Here is a 17,079-nt window from a genome sequence, read left to right on the forward strand (position 1 = left end):
GTTGCGATGCCGAGCCGCGCAACACGAAGGACTCGAATCATTGGTGCACGAAGGGTAGGTAAGGCTATGATGGACTTCATGTACACCACAACACCAGGGTCATCGGAGCTTCTGACCCCAACAGCAGTTGCTAGACCAGGTAGCACTTCAATCTGCACGGTCTTGGTCTCGTATCGCACATGTCTTGTTGAGATTCCTCCCCTGAGCTGTCGCAGGCCATTGTGCCGGGGCAGAGGGAGGGTCAGAGCTCGGGGTGTGGATGAGACAGGTGGACCCACGGGCCGAAGAGGATCAGGAACGGGCCGCCTTACTGGTCTATATTTTGCAATACTCCGGGCTCGTGTTGGAGCGACGCGGCTGGCAGATTGGGTATTCTCATCAAAATGTCTAGGTGATGTCTGATGAATGAACGTTGGTTGCCTTGATCGCGGGGATAGGCATTCTTCAAGACGCAAAGCTGCCTACTTCCTTGCACAACTCGAATTCCTGCTCAAAACGAGATCGGTGAAGAGCGACAGTCACATAGAGTTGACCTGTCGGATTGTTTCGGGGGTCTTATCGTCTCGTCTTCTCTTACAGCAGTGACCAGTCATGGCCGTCACAGGAGTGCATCCTGCCTCCGTCAGCGGCAAACTCTAACGGGAGCAGGGAATGCTGGAATCACCGTGTACATAGCATAGTCGCGAAGGTCGCCAGCGCTTTCGTCTTCTGGCTCATATCAAGGTTTCCTTGCGTGAAACAATATCATCATCACCCAAGATATCACAGGATAAACTGAATGAAGTACCCGCCTGGCGCGATGACTATTGTCGGGGGGAATGAAGACCACACGCACAACTCAACATGACATGGCGGCTTCAGACGAAAAACCTCCTAGTCTTTCTGATACAACTGCGCTGACGGTCTCGGCCCCATCGATACAATCTGTAGATGAGTCCTCCTTCAAGATGTAGAGAATGCCCTTTCGTAGTGGCGCGTAAACCTTTCTTCAATTTCGAACTTGAGAAGCGCAAGCTCAGCCGGCAAAGCAGTCCAGAAGAACGATACAGTAGCAGGGATCCTCAACCTCTATCTTGTGCCAAACAGTCATGAATTGCGGGAGGTCCCAAAACTAGGTATTCAGAGGATCGAGCCCGGTATAGCATTGAAGCCATCCCTTGCGTGACGGTGGAGGCTATTTGAACAGGAATATTGACTAACTTGACAGGTACCACAATTAACATCAAGGCTAGTGTCAGTGGGACCTTAAATCCTGGAGTCAGAAATAGCTGTCACCAAGTTGGTATATCTGCTTCGAGACAAAACCGATGTCGTGAACCACGTTAGCATGGCCAGTATAACAGGTCACTAGAGGTGTCTTGTGACAACTCAGTCAGTTCATAGTCCATGTACTTCCAATAACGGGGAGCTTAAGATATTCCAATGTGAGCCTCCCGAGCTACGCAAATATGGACCCTAGTTGTTCGTGAAGTTTGTCGGCAAGATCTATTTCTTCAGGGTGCAAATGGAAGAGGGGCCTTATTTCACATTAGCTGATTGGCAGCTTAGCTTGCGTTTTCGTGTGAATCGCCGTCTTGTCGTCGCTGATCTGCAGTCAGAGCCCTCACCACAAAAATGCGAAGATCCCAAAGGTCATGCTGTGTTTGGTGTTTCAAAGCGGCTATAGCAACGATCCTTCACTGGTCCCACAACGGCGATGCGAGGGAAGTCTCAAGGGCACACGTGCGTAGACCGCTGCCCAGTTGGGTGGGATCCTCAACCCCACCACCAGGCAGTTCAAGCTGCAACATTCTACTCACCACCCTGATTATCCAACTAGCAGCGCAACACATCCGGAAGGAGTCATTCATTCGATCTGTGATATCAATTTGCCATGGCAGTCCAGCTCCCTAGCCGAATAACATTTGAAGGCCCCGATACGGTCCGCAAATGGGGCGACGCGGTGCGACTTCGCAGGGAAGTGGAAGCCATGACCTTCGTCCAGCGCGAGACCTCCGTCCCTGTCCCTACGATCCTCGAAGTTTATTTTGATGATCACTCTAATGAAGACAAATGCTGGATTCTCATGGAACGATTGCCAGGATCTCAACTCGGCACGGCGTGGCCTGAGATGGACGACGACGCACGTTCAGAAACAATCAGGCAACTCAGGTCGTACCTGGAACAGCTCCATCACCTTCGTCCCGCTGGTGCCGGGGTCATCGGATCCGTTTCAGGGGGCGCGGCCTTTGACCATCGACTGAGCAATATGCATACGTGCGGGCCTTTTGCTTCCGTTGCTTCCTTTCACGACTTCCTCGTCGCCCCTGTCAAACAATCACCACGTCCCGGAACATTCGCGAAGTACAGGGCGCAATTCCCCGATACGTACGAGATACGATTCGCCCATGCAGATCTTTCGTGGGAGAACATCCTCGTGGACGCATCAACTGGAAAGATCACCGGTATTTTGGACTGGGAGATGGCCGGGTACTGGCCGGAATGGTGGGAATACAGGAAAGCATTGTTCGGTTCGCGAAGTCAGCCGTGGTGGATCCGAGTACTCAACCAAGTCATGACGGAGTACACACGAGAAACAGAACTTGATATGGATGTAGAGATGTTCTAGATCGGCATTGAACATCGCAGGGCCCCGCGGCTCATAATCGTACGACACGTCTCGCGACACAATGGCACAACAAGCATGATTTCTGTAAGTGAAGTTCTGCAACACATGCATGCAATTCACAAAGGGGACTACCCACTCAATCTTCTCTGAGAACACTTTCTTTGTCAAACCCCAAGTCTATTGACGAGTTGACGAGGGGAGCTAAAACAAGATACCCAGTGCAACTGATCCAACCTCCTACAGCTTCAGCGTCCAACTCCAGCCCAACCCGGTTATCAAACCACGAGCCTCTCAAAATCCTAGCACAACATCACCCTTCCGCCCTTAAACGGAAAGGATAGGCTCGCCACACCAGAGGGTGATGCAAACACCACGAGGGGCGCTGCAGATACCGCAGCTCTCGTTGCAGCAGACGAGGCCGGCGCCGCACTTGTTGGGGCCGCACTGCACACCGGCCTCGAGTCCGGGAGCAGCCATGGCAAAGGTGATCTTCTCGGTAGACGGGGTGGTGGCGGGGGCTTCGTCACGGGCCGCCATGTCAGCAGGGCGGGCGACGGCACCCAGGGCGACGGCGGCCAGGACAGCGAGGGTCTTGAAAGAAAGCATGTTTCCGGTTGATTGAGTGAGATTTAGCAAAGTTTGTGTGAAGATGTTGATGTTGATGGCTAGTCTTATGAGAGGTCGTGTGTGAGGGTCATCGAAAAGTGGTGTCGAAGATCGGGACACCATGTTGTCTTTATACCATTCTCTCGCCCGGGGACCAAGCATGTTGTTCTCGAATCAAGAAGACCAAGCATGTTCATCTCGTATAGTTCCCTACACAATCCGTTCTCAAACACTTGGTACGTGACAATACGCGAGTTGGTTCGGGGGTTCCCTTGCCCCAGAGAGTATGTGAGTCGGCGCTCAATTGGCCAACCAAAGACAAAGATCATCTTGACCAGAGGCGTGAGCACCAGTAAGTGGCCGGCTGACATGCGGGGGAAGGCAACATAAGGCCCGACTGGCCGGCAGGATCACAACGAAGTTGCATCGTCCCATAGGCCAAGTAATCCATCGCGTGCCCCCTCGTGGAGACAGAGTTCAGCACCGTCCGCTGCGGCCTGGCCGCGAACGGAAGAGATACGGGGGGCATAGGGGGGGGTAGACAGCCGCAACGATCACAACATGCCGTCAGCCAAGCGGCTGAATCACGATTCGCCGGTCTCACACTCATCGCGTGTCCGCGTATGAATGTTCCGGTCATTATCATCTCGTCAACGGCCGCATTCGACCGAGTAAGCAATTATCTGCTGACCCGATCTGCGGAGCTGAAGGATCGGGGCATCCTTGCTGCTCATGTCTGGCTGAGTGGCTTTCAAGATGGGTCGAACGCCTTTCGACAGCTCTCATTTACCCGCGAACGAGGCTGTAAGATTCGAAAATGCGGTCCATGATGCGGCTGGGCGTAACCGACCAGCGGCCGCCGATCCCGCTCCAGGGATGTGCTGCAGCAATCATGCCACCGAATGGAGTCGAACATGGCCAAAGTTCTTTTGACGGCAATGCCCCAATTCAGGTTCATTTCACATCCTCGCATTGCAATGAAAATCGGCGCTGTTACAGCAAAAGCTGCATTGGCTGGCTCTGTTGCTTCATTCGGGTTAGCATGGGTCCTGTGACTCGGCAGCTCCAGCTAAAGACGGGGCAGACGAGACGCTGAAAAGCGCAGAGGCGAACTGAACGATTGACTGGCCACGAAATCGGCCTACTTTCCGCTCCGCAAGGCTGCTCATGCTCAATCTGTGGAAGAGACATTTGGGAGCGCTGCGGAACAGAAGGCTCAGGAAGCTTTTCATGTACATAACCGCCAAGGCATAAACATCGAGCTACAGGTAGCCTTCTAATCTATACCCGGCGATGAACTGCGGAACCGACCTGCAAAAGACCTCTTCATTCTGTTCATCAACCCGCTTTGATGCTATGAAGTGCCCTACAAGGAGACTGGCATCGCCGAGCATCATGCGTCACCGGCCGACAAGATTCAAGGTAGGAAATGAGATGCTACCTTCCATGAAATACACGTTAATACTCGAAGGTTGATGAAATGAACGCTTGTGATTACGACGAAGACTATCCAAGATACCACATTTCAATGATCATCAAAACCATGATCATCAGTCATCCCACGTTTCTCATTACAAAACGTATCCACCAGCGAGCACGGATCCAGCCGCGCCAATTATGCTTTCGCGTCACCTTCTGGCCTAAACACCTCCGTAACGAACTCCCCTCTTGCCCAGTTCCTTCCTGCCCACAGCATCCTCAGGCCAGACCCATCCTCTCGCCCTCTTGGCCTCTCTCTTCTCTGCCAGCTGCGGCGTCGGCATCCACGAGTCCCTCGCAAGGGCCTTGCGTCTCGTGCCCTCGGCCGGAGCCCCAATTTCAGCCTTCCAGGCACCAGCAGCATCACCAGCCATGACGCAAAGGCCCCAGAGCGCGAGGCAGGCCGTCAGGTCACTCTCGCCATCACCGCCGGCGAGCGGCACGGCACAGACCTCGAGGAAGCCAAAGTGGGGCGTGCGCTCGTTGCCGTTACGCACGATGACGAGCTCAATCTCGGTCATGATGAAGCCGTAGCGGGTGCCGTGGGCGCGCATGGCGTGGTGGATGGCGGCGAGGCCGCGGAGGTACTCGACGCGGGCGACGGGACCGGCAGAGCGCATGCCCGTGTTGAAGCGGTCGAAAGCGCGGACGAGACCGACGGCGCGGGCGGTGGGGTTGCCGCCAAAGATGGCGGCGGCGGAGGTGGCGTCTGTGGAGCAAGTCGCAAGGAAAAGTGGCTCGGCGTTGGCGCTGGTCGCTGACGTCTTGGGGGCCAGAGAGAGGCTCAGAGGCGTCGTCGAGGAGAGGGCGAGCGCCGCGTTGAGGCGGGGGAGGTAGTGAGCTGCGTAGATAGCGTGAAGCGCCGACTCCGTCTCAGGGTGGCGGGCAGCAGCAGCCGGCATGGGCAGCAGGGGCGCGGGGACGGGGCAATGAAGAAGTGTTGCCGCGCCAGGCAGAGACAGGATGGTCTCCAAATTGAAGGACGACCAAGGGCGGACTTGACGAACGTCCCACCAGAAGTTCTTGGCTTGGGGATCGCGCATGGGGAAGGAAACAGTGCGGACCAGGGAGGGCGCCGGGTTGGAAGCTGTGAGATACTCGTGAAGAGTCGTCGTGGCCACAGGGTCGGGTGTTGACGACACACTCAGAGGGGAGGGGGCCCGAGGCACGTAGGAGGCAAAGTTGAACGCATCCACTGGCGGCTGCTGCTGCTGCTGCTGCTGAACAGGTGCAGGAAGCGGCGCCTGGATGTATGATGGCATCTGGCGATACGTCGGGAAGCCAAACTTTTCAATGGCCGTGTCATCGAGGTTGCAGGTGGAAGCACGGCGGGAAGAAAAGTCAAACTCGTCATCTTCGGCAAAGGCAACAGGCGAACAGAGCAGCGAAGTATTCATGTCGTCAGCCTGAGGGTAGAAGGGCATGCCCCACGAGATAGTCTCGGGGTTGGTGAAGCTGCGAGCATGGGAAGGGCGGAAGGCGGCGGAGGCAGAAGCACGCTTGGGCATGGCACGAGCCGGCGGTGAGGCCGTCTTCTGGCGCTTGGCGGGGGACTGGGCGAGGGCCTGGTCCTGGGAGCGGATCTTGGGCAGCAGGATGGGCCCGCGGTGGTGGACCGGCGGCGAGGCACGGCTGGGGGTGCTCATGCGGGTGCTGGCCGTGTCGGCGATGGAGTCGGCATTGGAGGCCATGGAGTAGACGGAGCCGCGGGAGCTGGAGCGACCATGGCCAGCATTGAAGGGGATGTCGAGGAGAGAAGGGTCGAAGGAGAAGTTGGCGGGGATCTCGCACGAGGGATAGGCGAAATCAAAGGCCATGTCGGCTGCCAGACTGCTTCGTGTTAGTGAGAGGGCCCCTCCTTGAGACGTGTATGAGGAGCTCGTACGTGGACATGGTTGCGGGTGGCGGGGATCTGTCACAGACAGAGGACAATATTAGTGGTTGGGAAGGCTGCGAAGAGGGAGACCAGCTCCTGCGTCGTGTCGAGTTGCTCTCGAGTTTGAGAGGTTGTTGAGAGTGAGGGGCGGACAGGGTGAGTGCCGTGAAGCAGAGGCCGGCCGCGTCCAGGACGACCGTTGAGATCTATGTCTTTTTTGGATACACAAGGAAACAAGGAAGGAAAGCGATTGGGAAAGAGAGGGAAGACGAGGGGCAATGCTGGAAGGTCGAGGAGTGCTGATGAGACGAGTGGTCGTGAGGAAGAGAAGGAGGGGGCTGCGAGGTCCTTTATGATGGCAGGACGACTGGAGCCCAATGGATGGTGATGCGGCGCGAAAGGGTCGGCGGCGGGCCTCTGCTCTGGGGTCCACGGTTCGTTCCCACGGTGGACAGGGTTGCCGCAGGCTCCGTGTCTTTTGCCTTTTGGTGCCATGTCGGCAGAGAAAGGGCTGTTCGACTGAAGACAATGACCGCATCGGGCTCAGGCTGGGCCTGCGTCTGGGTCTCGACCATGAGACACGACAGGGCTTGGAGCCGGGGTGTGCATCTGAAACACGACGGGTTCTTTTCGATCGGGAGAGGATGAGGGAGACAGGGCGAGAGGCTTGCAGGGCGGTTGAGGGATGGGATGGCGGAGCGGTTGATGGGTTTGATAGTGGCATGTGGGAGAATGGAGGAGAATGGACGTGGAGGTTTGACGATGGGAGTAGACATGGCGGACTGTGCTGTGCAGCGGGAAGGCACGCCCGAATACAGTGCAGACTCGGGGCTTCAGACACTGTTGTAGCCTTGTACCCTCGATCCGGGGTTCCTTCCCCTGTACCACCCGCTTCTCCCCTCCCACTGGCCAGCGCTCGATGCAGGCAGGTATGCAGCTATCCTGCAGGCGTCTCTGACTCATTTTTAGACACCAAGACATGCCATGACACCTTGACACCACGACACCGAGGGCTCCAGCTTCGTACAGCTCTAGCGTGGCACCGACAAGGCCAGTAGAAGGGAGCCGGTGGTAGATGCGGTGCTGGTGTTGTCTGGTCGCGCGCGCTGTTGCCCGGGGCGCTCAGTCAACAGTCGCGACGACCGCGAAGCCATCACCAAACCCCAAACAGGCAACACGCGTCCCTGGGCGTTGCGATGCCGGTTCCCAGTATCACGCTGCGCCCTCGAAAACCTTCTGCTTTGCTTCTCTGGTTTCCTGTCTCTCTACTGTTTTACAGTGGGCCTTGACCTGAACCACACCCGCCTACACCTGCTTGGCCAGCCAGCTGACTACCGTAGTCGCCTCACCACCAGTATGCCTTCTATTTCGGTCATCTCGTATACACCCGTCCAGCAGACAGACGCCTGCTGAGGCCGAGCAGGTGCCCGTACACACAGAGGGCAATTTCAGAAAGCGAGCGGCTGCCGAAATGAACATCGACCACTCACCCCCTCCAGATGATGAGCCCCCAGACCCGTTCGGCTCCTCGCCCATCCTTCCCGCCCTCCGTAACCGCCGGCGCCTAGAAAAACCTGTCGTCGAGGACGGCGCTTACACCAGACGAAGCCGCCCTCACGCCAGCTTCAGGCCCGCCGGCTGTGCCCTCCTCCGCTGTCGCCTGCCAGGGCTGGCAATCAGGTGTTACCAGACCAGGCAGAGGCCCAAGGAGCCGCTTGCCGCTGGAGAGGGGGGGGGGGGGGAGAGGGGGCCGCTGTGAGGTTGCCCGCCCGGCTAGCTGCCGCGTCTCCAGCATGAACCGGCGCAACGGCAGCGGTTTGGCTTGCCGCTGGCTTTGTCCCACTTGTCCCACTGCCTCCGTCAAAGACATGAAATGAAGCATGACCTAAGCAGGGCCCCTACAACGCTACAACACGACCAAAGACTGCTGCCGCGTACAACGCTGCACAGCCTCAATATCCCCCCATCCTACGCGCCACCGGCTCACACGCGCTCATTGGCCGCCCGTCATACCCCAGATCGCCCTCGCCATTGGTCCCCGACCCCGGCCCAATCTTGACGCGCCGTGCGAGGGCGCCGGACCAATCGGCACGCGCCGCCAGCGATTGGCTCTCGCCTCTTCTCATTGGGAGCGTGTTTCCCACGTCCACGACCTGTTTGTTCTGTTTCGCGAACGCTCGGACGCCGCCGTCGTGCTGATCGGACGGGGGAAACATGGGTTGGAACAGACAGATTGCCGTCCCGACTTTTTCGAGAAACCGGGGGGAGGGATTCATGCTGGCACCGAGCCACTGTGGCAGGTGACTCATGCGCTAGACTCGCCCCCTACTGCAGAGCTGGGACACGTCTGTTCTTGGTCGCGTGTCGGGGGTCAGCGTCGTGGAGGTGGTTGGGACGTGTATGCTTGGATGAGCTCCTCGGTCGACGTGGCTTTGCTGCAGGACAGCATGATGCAGAAGGGGTTGGCGCATGACGAGCAATGGCTGCAGGTAGAGCTTCCCTGGCGGAGGAGCTTGGACGGCTTCTCAAAGCTGTCCCGAAGAAGACCTCAACAAGCATTCTACAAACCAGCCTTCTTCGCCATGACGACTACTAGAGAAGATTCATAGTGGTATCATACAGCAGATAGACACATCATGATAACTCGCGTATTAACTCCTGCGTGGCGGGTGCACCGCGTAAACAGGCAGGAAGAAAAAAAGGCTGGTAACAAGCAGAGAGAGAAAAAAAAGAAGAAAAACCAAAAAGCTTCTATTCGCTTTCACCCTCCCAGACATGGCACAAACACAACGCCTGGCCCCGTGTCTAAATCCCGCGCCGATCAACAAAGAAAAAAAAGTATCAGCTTCAGCCAGAAAGAAGACAGCGCTGCAATCGTCCTCCAAGCCCACCGAGCAGCCTATGCCGAGATTCCCCAGTCTTGGCCGTTAAGTCTGTGTCTGTGTCTGTGTCCCTTGTCCGACCTCCCCGGGGTGTAGTACAGTGTACCCCGTCATGCTGCAGCAGCCCACCTTTCGACCCGAGCCTCTTCGCCAGTCAAAAGCGTGCCTCGCAGACGCGTCGTGACGAACCCGTCCCCCCCCCCCATCCCACGCGTCGTCCCATGGTGTTGACGACCTGTCCACCGGGGAACAACCATCTCAGACCGGCACGCTCGCCACCTCGGGTCCGCCTGCATCTGCACCATCACGAGCAGCTGCATCAGCCGGTTCTTCTGATGCTTGACTCACATCAGCACTGCTCGCACCACCTGAAACGCCCGGCTGCGTGACTTGTTCGCCCTTGGCCTCGCGGAGCTTCCGGAGAAGCCTCGTCATGCCTTCCAGCCGGATCCGCTCCTGGATGATCATGCCGCGAGCAAACTGCCGGATCGCGTGCCGGCCCATCTTTTCGTGCGTCTCCTGGTAGCCTGCGAGCTCGCCCGCCACCACCTGCTGCGTGTACCGCAGCTCGCGGCCTAGATCGTCCAGCTGTTCCTGCGACTGGCGGGCCTTCTCCTCCTTCTCCTCGTTCATCCGTTGCCTTGTGTCGTCGAGGAGGCCCAACGGCCACCTGGATGATCGGCTGAGAGAGTTGTAGTTCCGCTCAATCGTCTTGCGCGCCGTGGCAATCTGCGAGATGAGCGCCGGCGGGCGCGACAATGCCGATAGCAGAGCCTGGACCGTTGTTTGCAGAGCGAGCAGCGAGCCATGAAATACCGTCGGTGGGTTAAGTTGTGTTGGTGCCAGCACTCGGACATAGGCCTCGAGAGCAGTCAGGTGCGCTTCTGGCAGGAACGGCAATGTTGATACTGCACGATGCAAAAGCGAGGCGGCATCATGGAGATCTGACACATGTCAGTACACATATGCTACCTACAAGAGCAAAAGACCTACCAGAAGTAACGACGGCCACGGAGCTGGCCCGTCGAGCTACGCTCTTGGTCGAGTAGTTGACGCTGCGAATCATATCTCGCGCGTGGTTGATGAATTGCTCGACTTCGCGGACGTCTTCCAATGGCTCCAGCTCTTCTCGCACTTTCTCCGCCCTGGTCTCTGCCTTCAGGTTGCTGCGCTGGTCCATCATGTCCAGTTGGATATCCGGCACCAGGAAAAACTCCCACAGCATTTCATGCGTCGAGAATGTCGAGTGCGCAAGCATGATGCGAAGGAACCAATCAGTCCGAATCTGGATATCCCGCAACACCGCCCTTGACGGCTTTGATGGGATCTGGAATGGCGACCTTGCGTTAGCAACTGACGGTATCCAGGAAGCCGGGTTCTCCAGCGCCAGCAGATTGCCGAGATGTTCAAAATCCGAAAGTGACCTCCGGCTCGTAGTGACCGTGTATGTCAGATGGTCAGCTGGCGCGGCCGACTTCAAGACCAGCCGGACGGTGGCATCTTCGACGAAGTACGCCCGCACAACACCTGTGATGCGTGCGTCGGCGCCTGGCGGCATGCTGAATAGCGCCAGGTCGTCAATCTTATTCCTCACTTCGTCATCCTTGGCTAGTTCGACAGCCGTCAAGCCACGGAGCTCCCTGGCTGCAGTGTCGACCCGAGGGTCGACGAACAGTGTGCGCACCATGTCAAGCCTGCCATACTTGCTAGCGACCATGAGTGGCGTGAACTTCTTGTCGTTCGTCGCATTGACATCGACGTCGCACTGTTGCATGATCCGAAGCGCCAGTTGTGGGTCGTTGACAATGTGGAGCAGTGAGTTTCCCTTGCCGTCAATGTGGTCGTCAATATGCAGCGGCTGCCCGTCAGCCTGCGCTGCCGTGGCCGCATCCAAGCCGGCCGGCACCATCTCGAGGTAATTTCCGTGGTCGTACGAGCGGCAGAGGGCGAATAGCGGCGTCTGTCCGTTTTTGTCTTTTTGCCGCCAGGGCACCAGTTTGCCAATCTTGGCTATTAGGTAGGGCGCGTGGAACATGTAATGCGCACAGCTGCGGCCCCATATGTCTTGCGAAGCGAGGTATCGCGACAATTGCTCCGTCGTCACCGCCTTGGCCACAAAATCAAGTATCGTGTCGATGAGTTCCGTGTGACCTAATTGTATAGCGGCGCTGAGAAGCGTTGTGTCTTCGTTGTTGATGTCATCGAGGACAATTTGGCTGGTGTAGTACTCGTTGAGCGACAGCAGGTACTGGAGCACATCAGGTCTCTCATGCTGCACAGCCATCATGAGTACGGATTCGCCGAACAGATCATGTGTTTGTGATAAGCGCTCGACCGTCACATCGCCTTCCATAGCGCTACCTAGGGTTCCGATGCTTGCGGCTCGAGAATGGTACGAGATTTCGGAGCTGCTCGACATGCTCCTCGTATCCATGGCCACCTTCTTTATCCTGGCAAGCGGTGGCATGACACAGTCGACACATGACGACGATGCATCGCTCCCGGCTTCAAAGGGAAATACATGGCTCAAACCAGACCCAGATGAGAATCGCGCGGTTGATGACGCAGCTGTAGAGGGTCTCCGAGAAGATGTCCCGTGTGTTGATCCATTTGTGACGCTCCAACTAGAAGATGGCCGGCTGGGTATTGGCGAGTCGCAGAAAACATGTTCATCATCTTCGTCCTCGTCTTGCATGTTACGGCCGGGCTCTGGTTCCATAATATTTTGAAGATCATCCATCTTGCCATTCCGGGCAGCATCCCAGAGAGCCTTGTTTCGGCGGCTCGCCCGTCGAAGACCTCCCGAGTCCATAGCAAGATACGCAAGGACTGCTTCAAAGGTACTCAGTGCATAGCCCATCTCGCCGTTCTCCACATCGTCAATGTAGATGAAGTGGCGAATGTAAACTAGCCTGGCCTGCAGGTTTCTGACTTGCGCGCGAATGACGACAAATAGCAGTAGAGACACAAGTGTATCGGCGTTGACTGTGAGTGTCGTGGGCTTTTCGGAAGACGGGTTCTGTGATTGACTGGCTTCGCCTACGGCCGTTAATTGCGTCACCATCTTGGTTGTGGACAACAGCAGCTCCAACATTTCCTGCGGACTCATGGCGCTGCCCATCTTCTTAAACTCCTCGACAGCAAGCCCCAGGTGTATAGTCAAATCGTGCTTGACTCTCGGGCCACCATCAATGCCGATGCCGAGCTGTGACAGGTCGATGAATTCCATCTGGCGGATCTTGGCCTCTAACTCAAGATCGTAGGGTCGCTTCATGGCGCTGAGTCGCGGGAAGATGAGGTGATGCACATTCTCCGTCACATAGCGCTCGATCAGCCGTTCCACGATTGGCCCAGTAAGGTCGGTAGTTGCGCCGAGCATGGACAGCTGCTGCTTGTCGACGGCCTGGAACAGGTCAATGGCAGTGGTGACGGCTGTCTCGAATGAGGCGCGCATAACATCCTCGTCGTCCTCGGCATAGAACGGCTCAGTGACGGGCACAGATTTCGGACCGATCATGCCGTTTCGGGGGGTCGACATGCTGCTTGACCGAGCCTTCTTCATGGCCGAGGCGATCGGTCCATCAGGGAGCGGGTCTGGTATTGAAGAGGCGGATGGCGGCGGAGGTAGCGGGCGCTCAAAGACCATGGTGAATTCCAAGAACAGCTTTTCGAGACCAGGCTGCATCTGGCGTGCGATGATGGGAAACTGGTTGAGAAGCTCGTGGAAGCTCTTAATGTCCTTTTTCCGCGGCAGCATGGCGCCGTCGTTGGCAGCAACGTTGGCAGCTCGGTTCAACGCCATGGCCCGTTTCGTCGCACCATCGACGAGGATTGCTGGTGCGATGGTAACCTCTTCCCAAATGCCAACTAGCGGTTTCGTAATGTAATAGATGAGCCATGGTCTAGGCTCAAGGACATCAGGGTACCAGATGGCATCGTTCAAGAGCTGCGCTTGCGCAAGGGATTTGAAGCCTAACTATAGGTCAGTGGAAGCACAATCGAGTCTGGCCATGGCACAAACCTTTGTTGCTGTACACGTGGGTATCCTTGATGACGACTGTGCGACCGTTGATTGTGGTATACTGCTTGGCCTTGCCCCGCATCTCCCGAAGGTTCTGCGCAGCCTCCTTCCCGCCTGCTGCCGAGATGGCCGTCCCTGGTATTCGAAGAACATGGCTCGCTAGAAAGTCTTCCGAAACGATCACCTCCTGGGAGGAGGAGCCGCTGTCGGTCTCTCTAGATGTGAGGAGCGCATCGGTGCTCGGAACCAGCAGGACGTGGTGGTGCACTGGGGTGCACTGAGTCGGCAGGGAGCTTCGGAAGAAGGCTGCGAGGAAGGGATTTAGAGGTTGCATTCATTCGACCGGTGCTGGGTATGGGCTGGCCAGCTCGCCCAGCTGGGAGCCAGGATGACAAGGGGGTGGTGGGTGGTGGGTGGTGGGTGGTGGGTGGTGGGTGGTGGGTGGTGAAGAAGGCGATTCGGAGGTAGAGTCGGGCAGTCGGACCTTGAGGGTGCTGGATCGGAGCCGTAGATGATGATGGGTCTTTGGCGCAGTTAGGGTTCGGAACTGGTCGTGATGGCGGATTTTGTTGCAACGGCGGAGGAGGTTGAGGTAAGTGCAGGAGCTGATGGAGAGGAGGTCAGTCCGATGCCACGAATGCTAGGCAGGCTAGAATCATATCGCGACCGGGACGGAGCTGGTGTGGATCTTGGGCGGACTGGATGGAGTGACTGACCTCATTCCAGTCCAGGGGGGAAAGGCGGCTTCTGCGGTCTGATTGGCGTAGATCTTTAAGCTGTTATCTGAACGGGCCTGCGAGCCTGACACGTGACAACCAACGATACACTTAGTCAGCTCACATCGGAAGGGGGTACGCACAGCTCTGAAGATCTGACTAGGGAACTCGCAAACCATCTATCATCGGTATGCAAGCAAGCATGCATAGAGGGGGTCTTCCGAAGCCTCCTCATCAGGCTGCAGACATAGAGAGGTCAGCTGGCATGCATATGATGCCGATCACGATTGTGGCACGCAGTGGGCCCAGCCCTACCCCTGACTCCTCACTAAGGCCAGCCACTCAATGCAAGCACTAGTTGCGACAGGCATGAGGCCTTGGGCGTCGTTTCGAGACATTGGCACTACGATCTCCAGACTGCCTCATCTTGCATTTCTACTTCAGAACCGATATGCTAGATGGTCATCATTTTCGGCACCAGAGCAGCATTCATCATTCACATCGTGGTAGAGTTGTTGAATGCCTAACGATTGGCACACAGCACACCAATATTGTATTCCAAGCACGAGGGAATCTGCGTTAACCCAGTGGTCGAACACGAAATGCTACACTCGTTGCCTTATGGTCAAACCTGAGATGGCTATCAGACAAACTGGTGTAGTTGCAAAAACACCTAAGGTTCACGCTCTATCGACGATGCTACGCTAGCATTCCATCCAAGGATGCCGTTATAAATTGCTACTGATCATTAGATGAAGACGTTGTCAACGCACTTAGTTGTCATTATACTTTCGTACGCTATTCATGTAGCACTCGAAAAAGCACCTGTATCGAATAGCCTTCACTCACTACCTATGTAATCCCTCATCCATAGCTTTAAGTCATCATGTCTACCGGGGGAAGGATCGCTACGATCGACTACCAGGATACTTTCATGTAGTTTTCAGATGAAAAATGTTGGCCTTCATTCTGAGAATTACACTTGCAACCATTGATAACTTGGGCGCGATATTTCACATAAACTCTTTAGTATTTCTGTTTGACAGTTGACCCTCTTGATATTTGACATGTCACCAACTTGCATCCATGGCTGTTTTTCTGGAGCCCATCTTCAAGCCGCAGGGCTTGGACACTGCTGTTTCCCCGCTACTTAGATTGTTGAACCACAGCTTCTTTCACGCTCCGTGGCCACACATGACTCTCACAGCGAAAGTAGAGTTTTTGAATTAATTAAGAAAATTCCGGCTTCTACCTGCTTTTGAGATTTTTCCCGGTATGAGATTAAGTAATGGAACTCGCAACACGGCTGTGCAGATGAATTTTCGTAGCTAATAGTGAGGATAGATGATGTTGTTTATCGGGATTCATTGTTGAAGGAGTTGAGCTCAGGCCCAACACAGGCTTCGAACCATCTTCGGCTTCGCGCCCTAGTTTCGCTGTCTCAAAAGTCGGACACAAAAGCCAGCAATTCATATACTCGGGTTACCCTCCCTCGTTCTTGGCCTCGCACCTCTCTCAATCCAAAAGCGCTGCAGCAGGTACTTCTGTTTGACCCTTGCATAGAGGCACACAACAGGCTCCATGGTGGGCATTCTAGCGAGTTAATGTTCTATAGCTAAGATGCTGATGCGGACTTTATTCATTGACGTAAGATCACATTAACAGCAGCTCCTGATACGCATTGAAACCACAACTACAGGCATAATAGGCGGCGCCTGAAAGTTCACCTTCGAAGGGCGGCGGGGTAGGGGCCGAAAGCTGGCATGTCGCGAAAAATCATGTAGATAGACGTCAGCACCCGAAACAATCTCCTCACGTTCCTGTCGATTTTCTTTTCCGCAGTAGTACATATGATTGACTCCGAGGCACATTGCCTGTTCTTTTACTAAATTGGCTTATTCCATAGCTGTTAGTACCGGCGGTCAATCACCCAAGGATCTAAACGATGAATCTATAGTGATAAGATAAGACGTGTGCTACACTCCTGCACGTTGTCGAGTATGCTAGTTGTCAGGTGGCCATGCGGAGTTACCAAGCACGGGGTCCGTCAGGGGGGCAATGTTTACGAGAGCGTGTATATAAGGACTGCGGAGGGCCATCTAAGCTGCGGAGGGCTAGAATTCAGATGTGTGCCGTACCCCTGCCTGTATTCTATTGCCTGCGGACCACGTGTGGAAGACCTCTTCACTCTGCCCCAAATCAAGCACTGACACCAATCCACATTCATTTCTCATCCATCTGCTTTACCTTATCCGCTTCGTCCATCTCATATGTCCACAATAGCATGCACTCAGTGGCGATTCGAGTTCCAAAACAGCCATCGTAACAATTCTCCGATGATATGTTTCTTGTCTTCTGACCCAAGTGGAATCCTTAGCGTAAACCTCTACCCTCCGGAGATAAGTATTGTGAAGTCCGTACGGATAGTTTTTCAACTGGCGGAGAACTAGCATTAGGCTTGTCAAGGCGATTCTAATTATGAGTCGCAAATCTGATTGGCGATGAAATCAAACGATAAGGTGTGCTTGACATCGACCATCCCGCGCGTCAAGTTTTCGTTGTCAATGGCCGCTTCTGTGGAAGATCTTGGCTGAGTGCCTCGGTCGCATCCTCTTTACATCTGTGACGGTGATGAGGTCCGATGAGGCTGCGCTGACGCCCGGCCGGCATAGACCCCGAAATGATAAGCTTTGTAAATCCCGCGTCGGCAGAACCCGCTTTAGGCAGGTCTTTCGCCAGCATAGCAGCCGATATCCGGCACCAAGCTAGTCACGACATGAGGGCCTACGTCCCCGCTTTCATGCTTGGTTGTAACCAACCGACCTTAAGAGGCAGTTGAGAGTAAGACTCTGGTTACATGAGCACCTCATGTGATGTCTTTGTTGGTCGGG

General features: G+C 55.6%; 4 protein-coding genes across 4 annotated transcripts; 1 reads left to right on the forward strand and 3 right to left on the reverse strand.

Annotated features, from left to right (window-relative positions):
* Positions 1-1,873: 1,873 nt before the first annotated feature.
* Positions 1,874-2,608, forward strand: D7B24_007239 (uncharacterized protein; the record flags this gene model as incomplete). The annotated part of the gene is made up of 1 exon (XM_028641352.1): positions 1,874-2,608. One exon carries the CDS (start codon positions 1,874-1,876, stop codon positions 2,606-2,608), a length of 735 nt encoding a protein of 244 aa, XP_028494562.1.
* Positions 2,609-2,932: 324 nt separating this feature from the next.
* On the reverse strand, positions 2,933-3,337 carry D7B24_007240 (uncharacterized protein; the record flags this gene model as incomplete). The annotated part of the gene is made up of 1 exon (XM_028641353.1): positions 2,933-3,337. One exon carries the CDS (start codon positions 3,335-3,337, stop codon positions 2,933-2,935), a length of 405 nt encoding a protein of 134 aa, XP_028494563.1.
* A 1,517-nt stretch (positions 3,338-4,854) lies between these two features.
* Positions 4,855-6,586, reverse strand: D7B24_007241 (uncharacterized protein; the record flags this gene model as incomplete). The annotated part of the gene is made up of 2 exons (XM_028641354.1): positions 4,855-6,523; positions 6,579-6,586. The coding sequence occupies 2 exons, from the start codon at positions 6,584-6,586 to the stop codon at positions 4,855-4,857; spliced, it is 1,677 nt and encodes a 558-aa protein (XP_028494564.1).
* Positions 6,587-9,709: 3,123 nt separating this feature from the next.
* On the reverse strand, positions 9,710-13,806 carry D7B24_007242 (uncharacterized protein; the record flags this gene model as incomplete). The annotated part of the gene is made up of 3 exons (XM_028641355.1): positions 9,710-10,395; positions 10,445-13,423; positions 13,473-13,806. 3 exons carry the CDS (start codon positions 13,804-13,806, stop codon positions 9,710-9,712), a joined length of 3,999 nt encoding a protein of 1,332 aa, XP_028494565.1.
* Between the last annotated feature and the right edge of the window lie 3,273 nt (positions 13,807-17,079).

Source organism: Verticillium nonalfalfae (assembly GCF_003724135.2).
Source record: "Verticillium nonalfalfae strain VnAa140/NRRL 66861 chromosome Unknown scaffold_57, whole genome shotgun sequence".
In the NCBI taxonomy this organism is placed as follows: domain Eukaryota; kingdom Fungi; phylum Ascomycota; class Sordariomycetes; order Glomerellales; family Plectosphaerellaceae; genus Verticillium; species Verticillium nonalfalfae.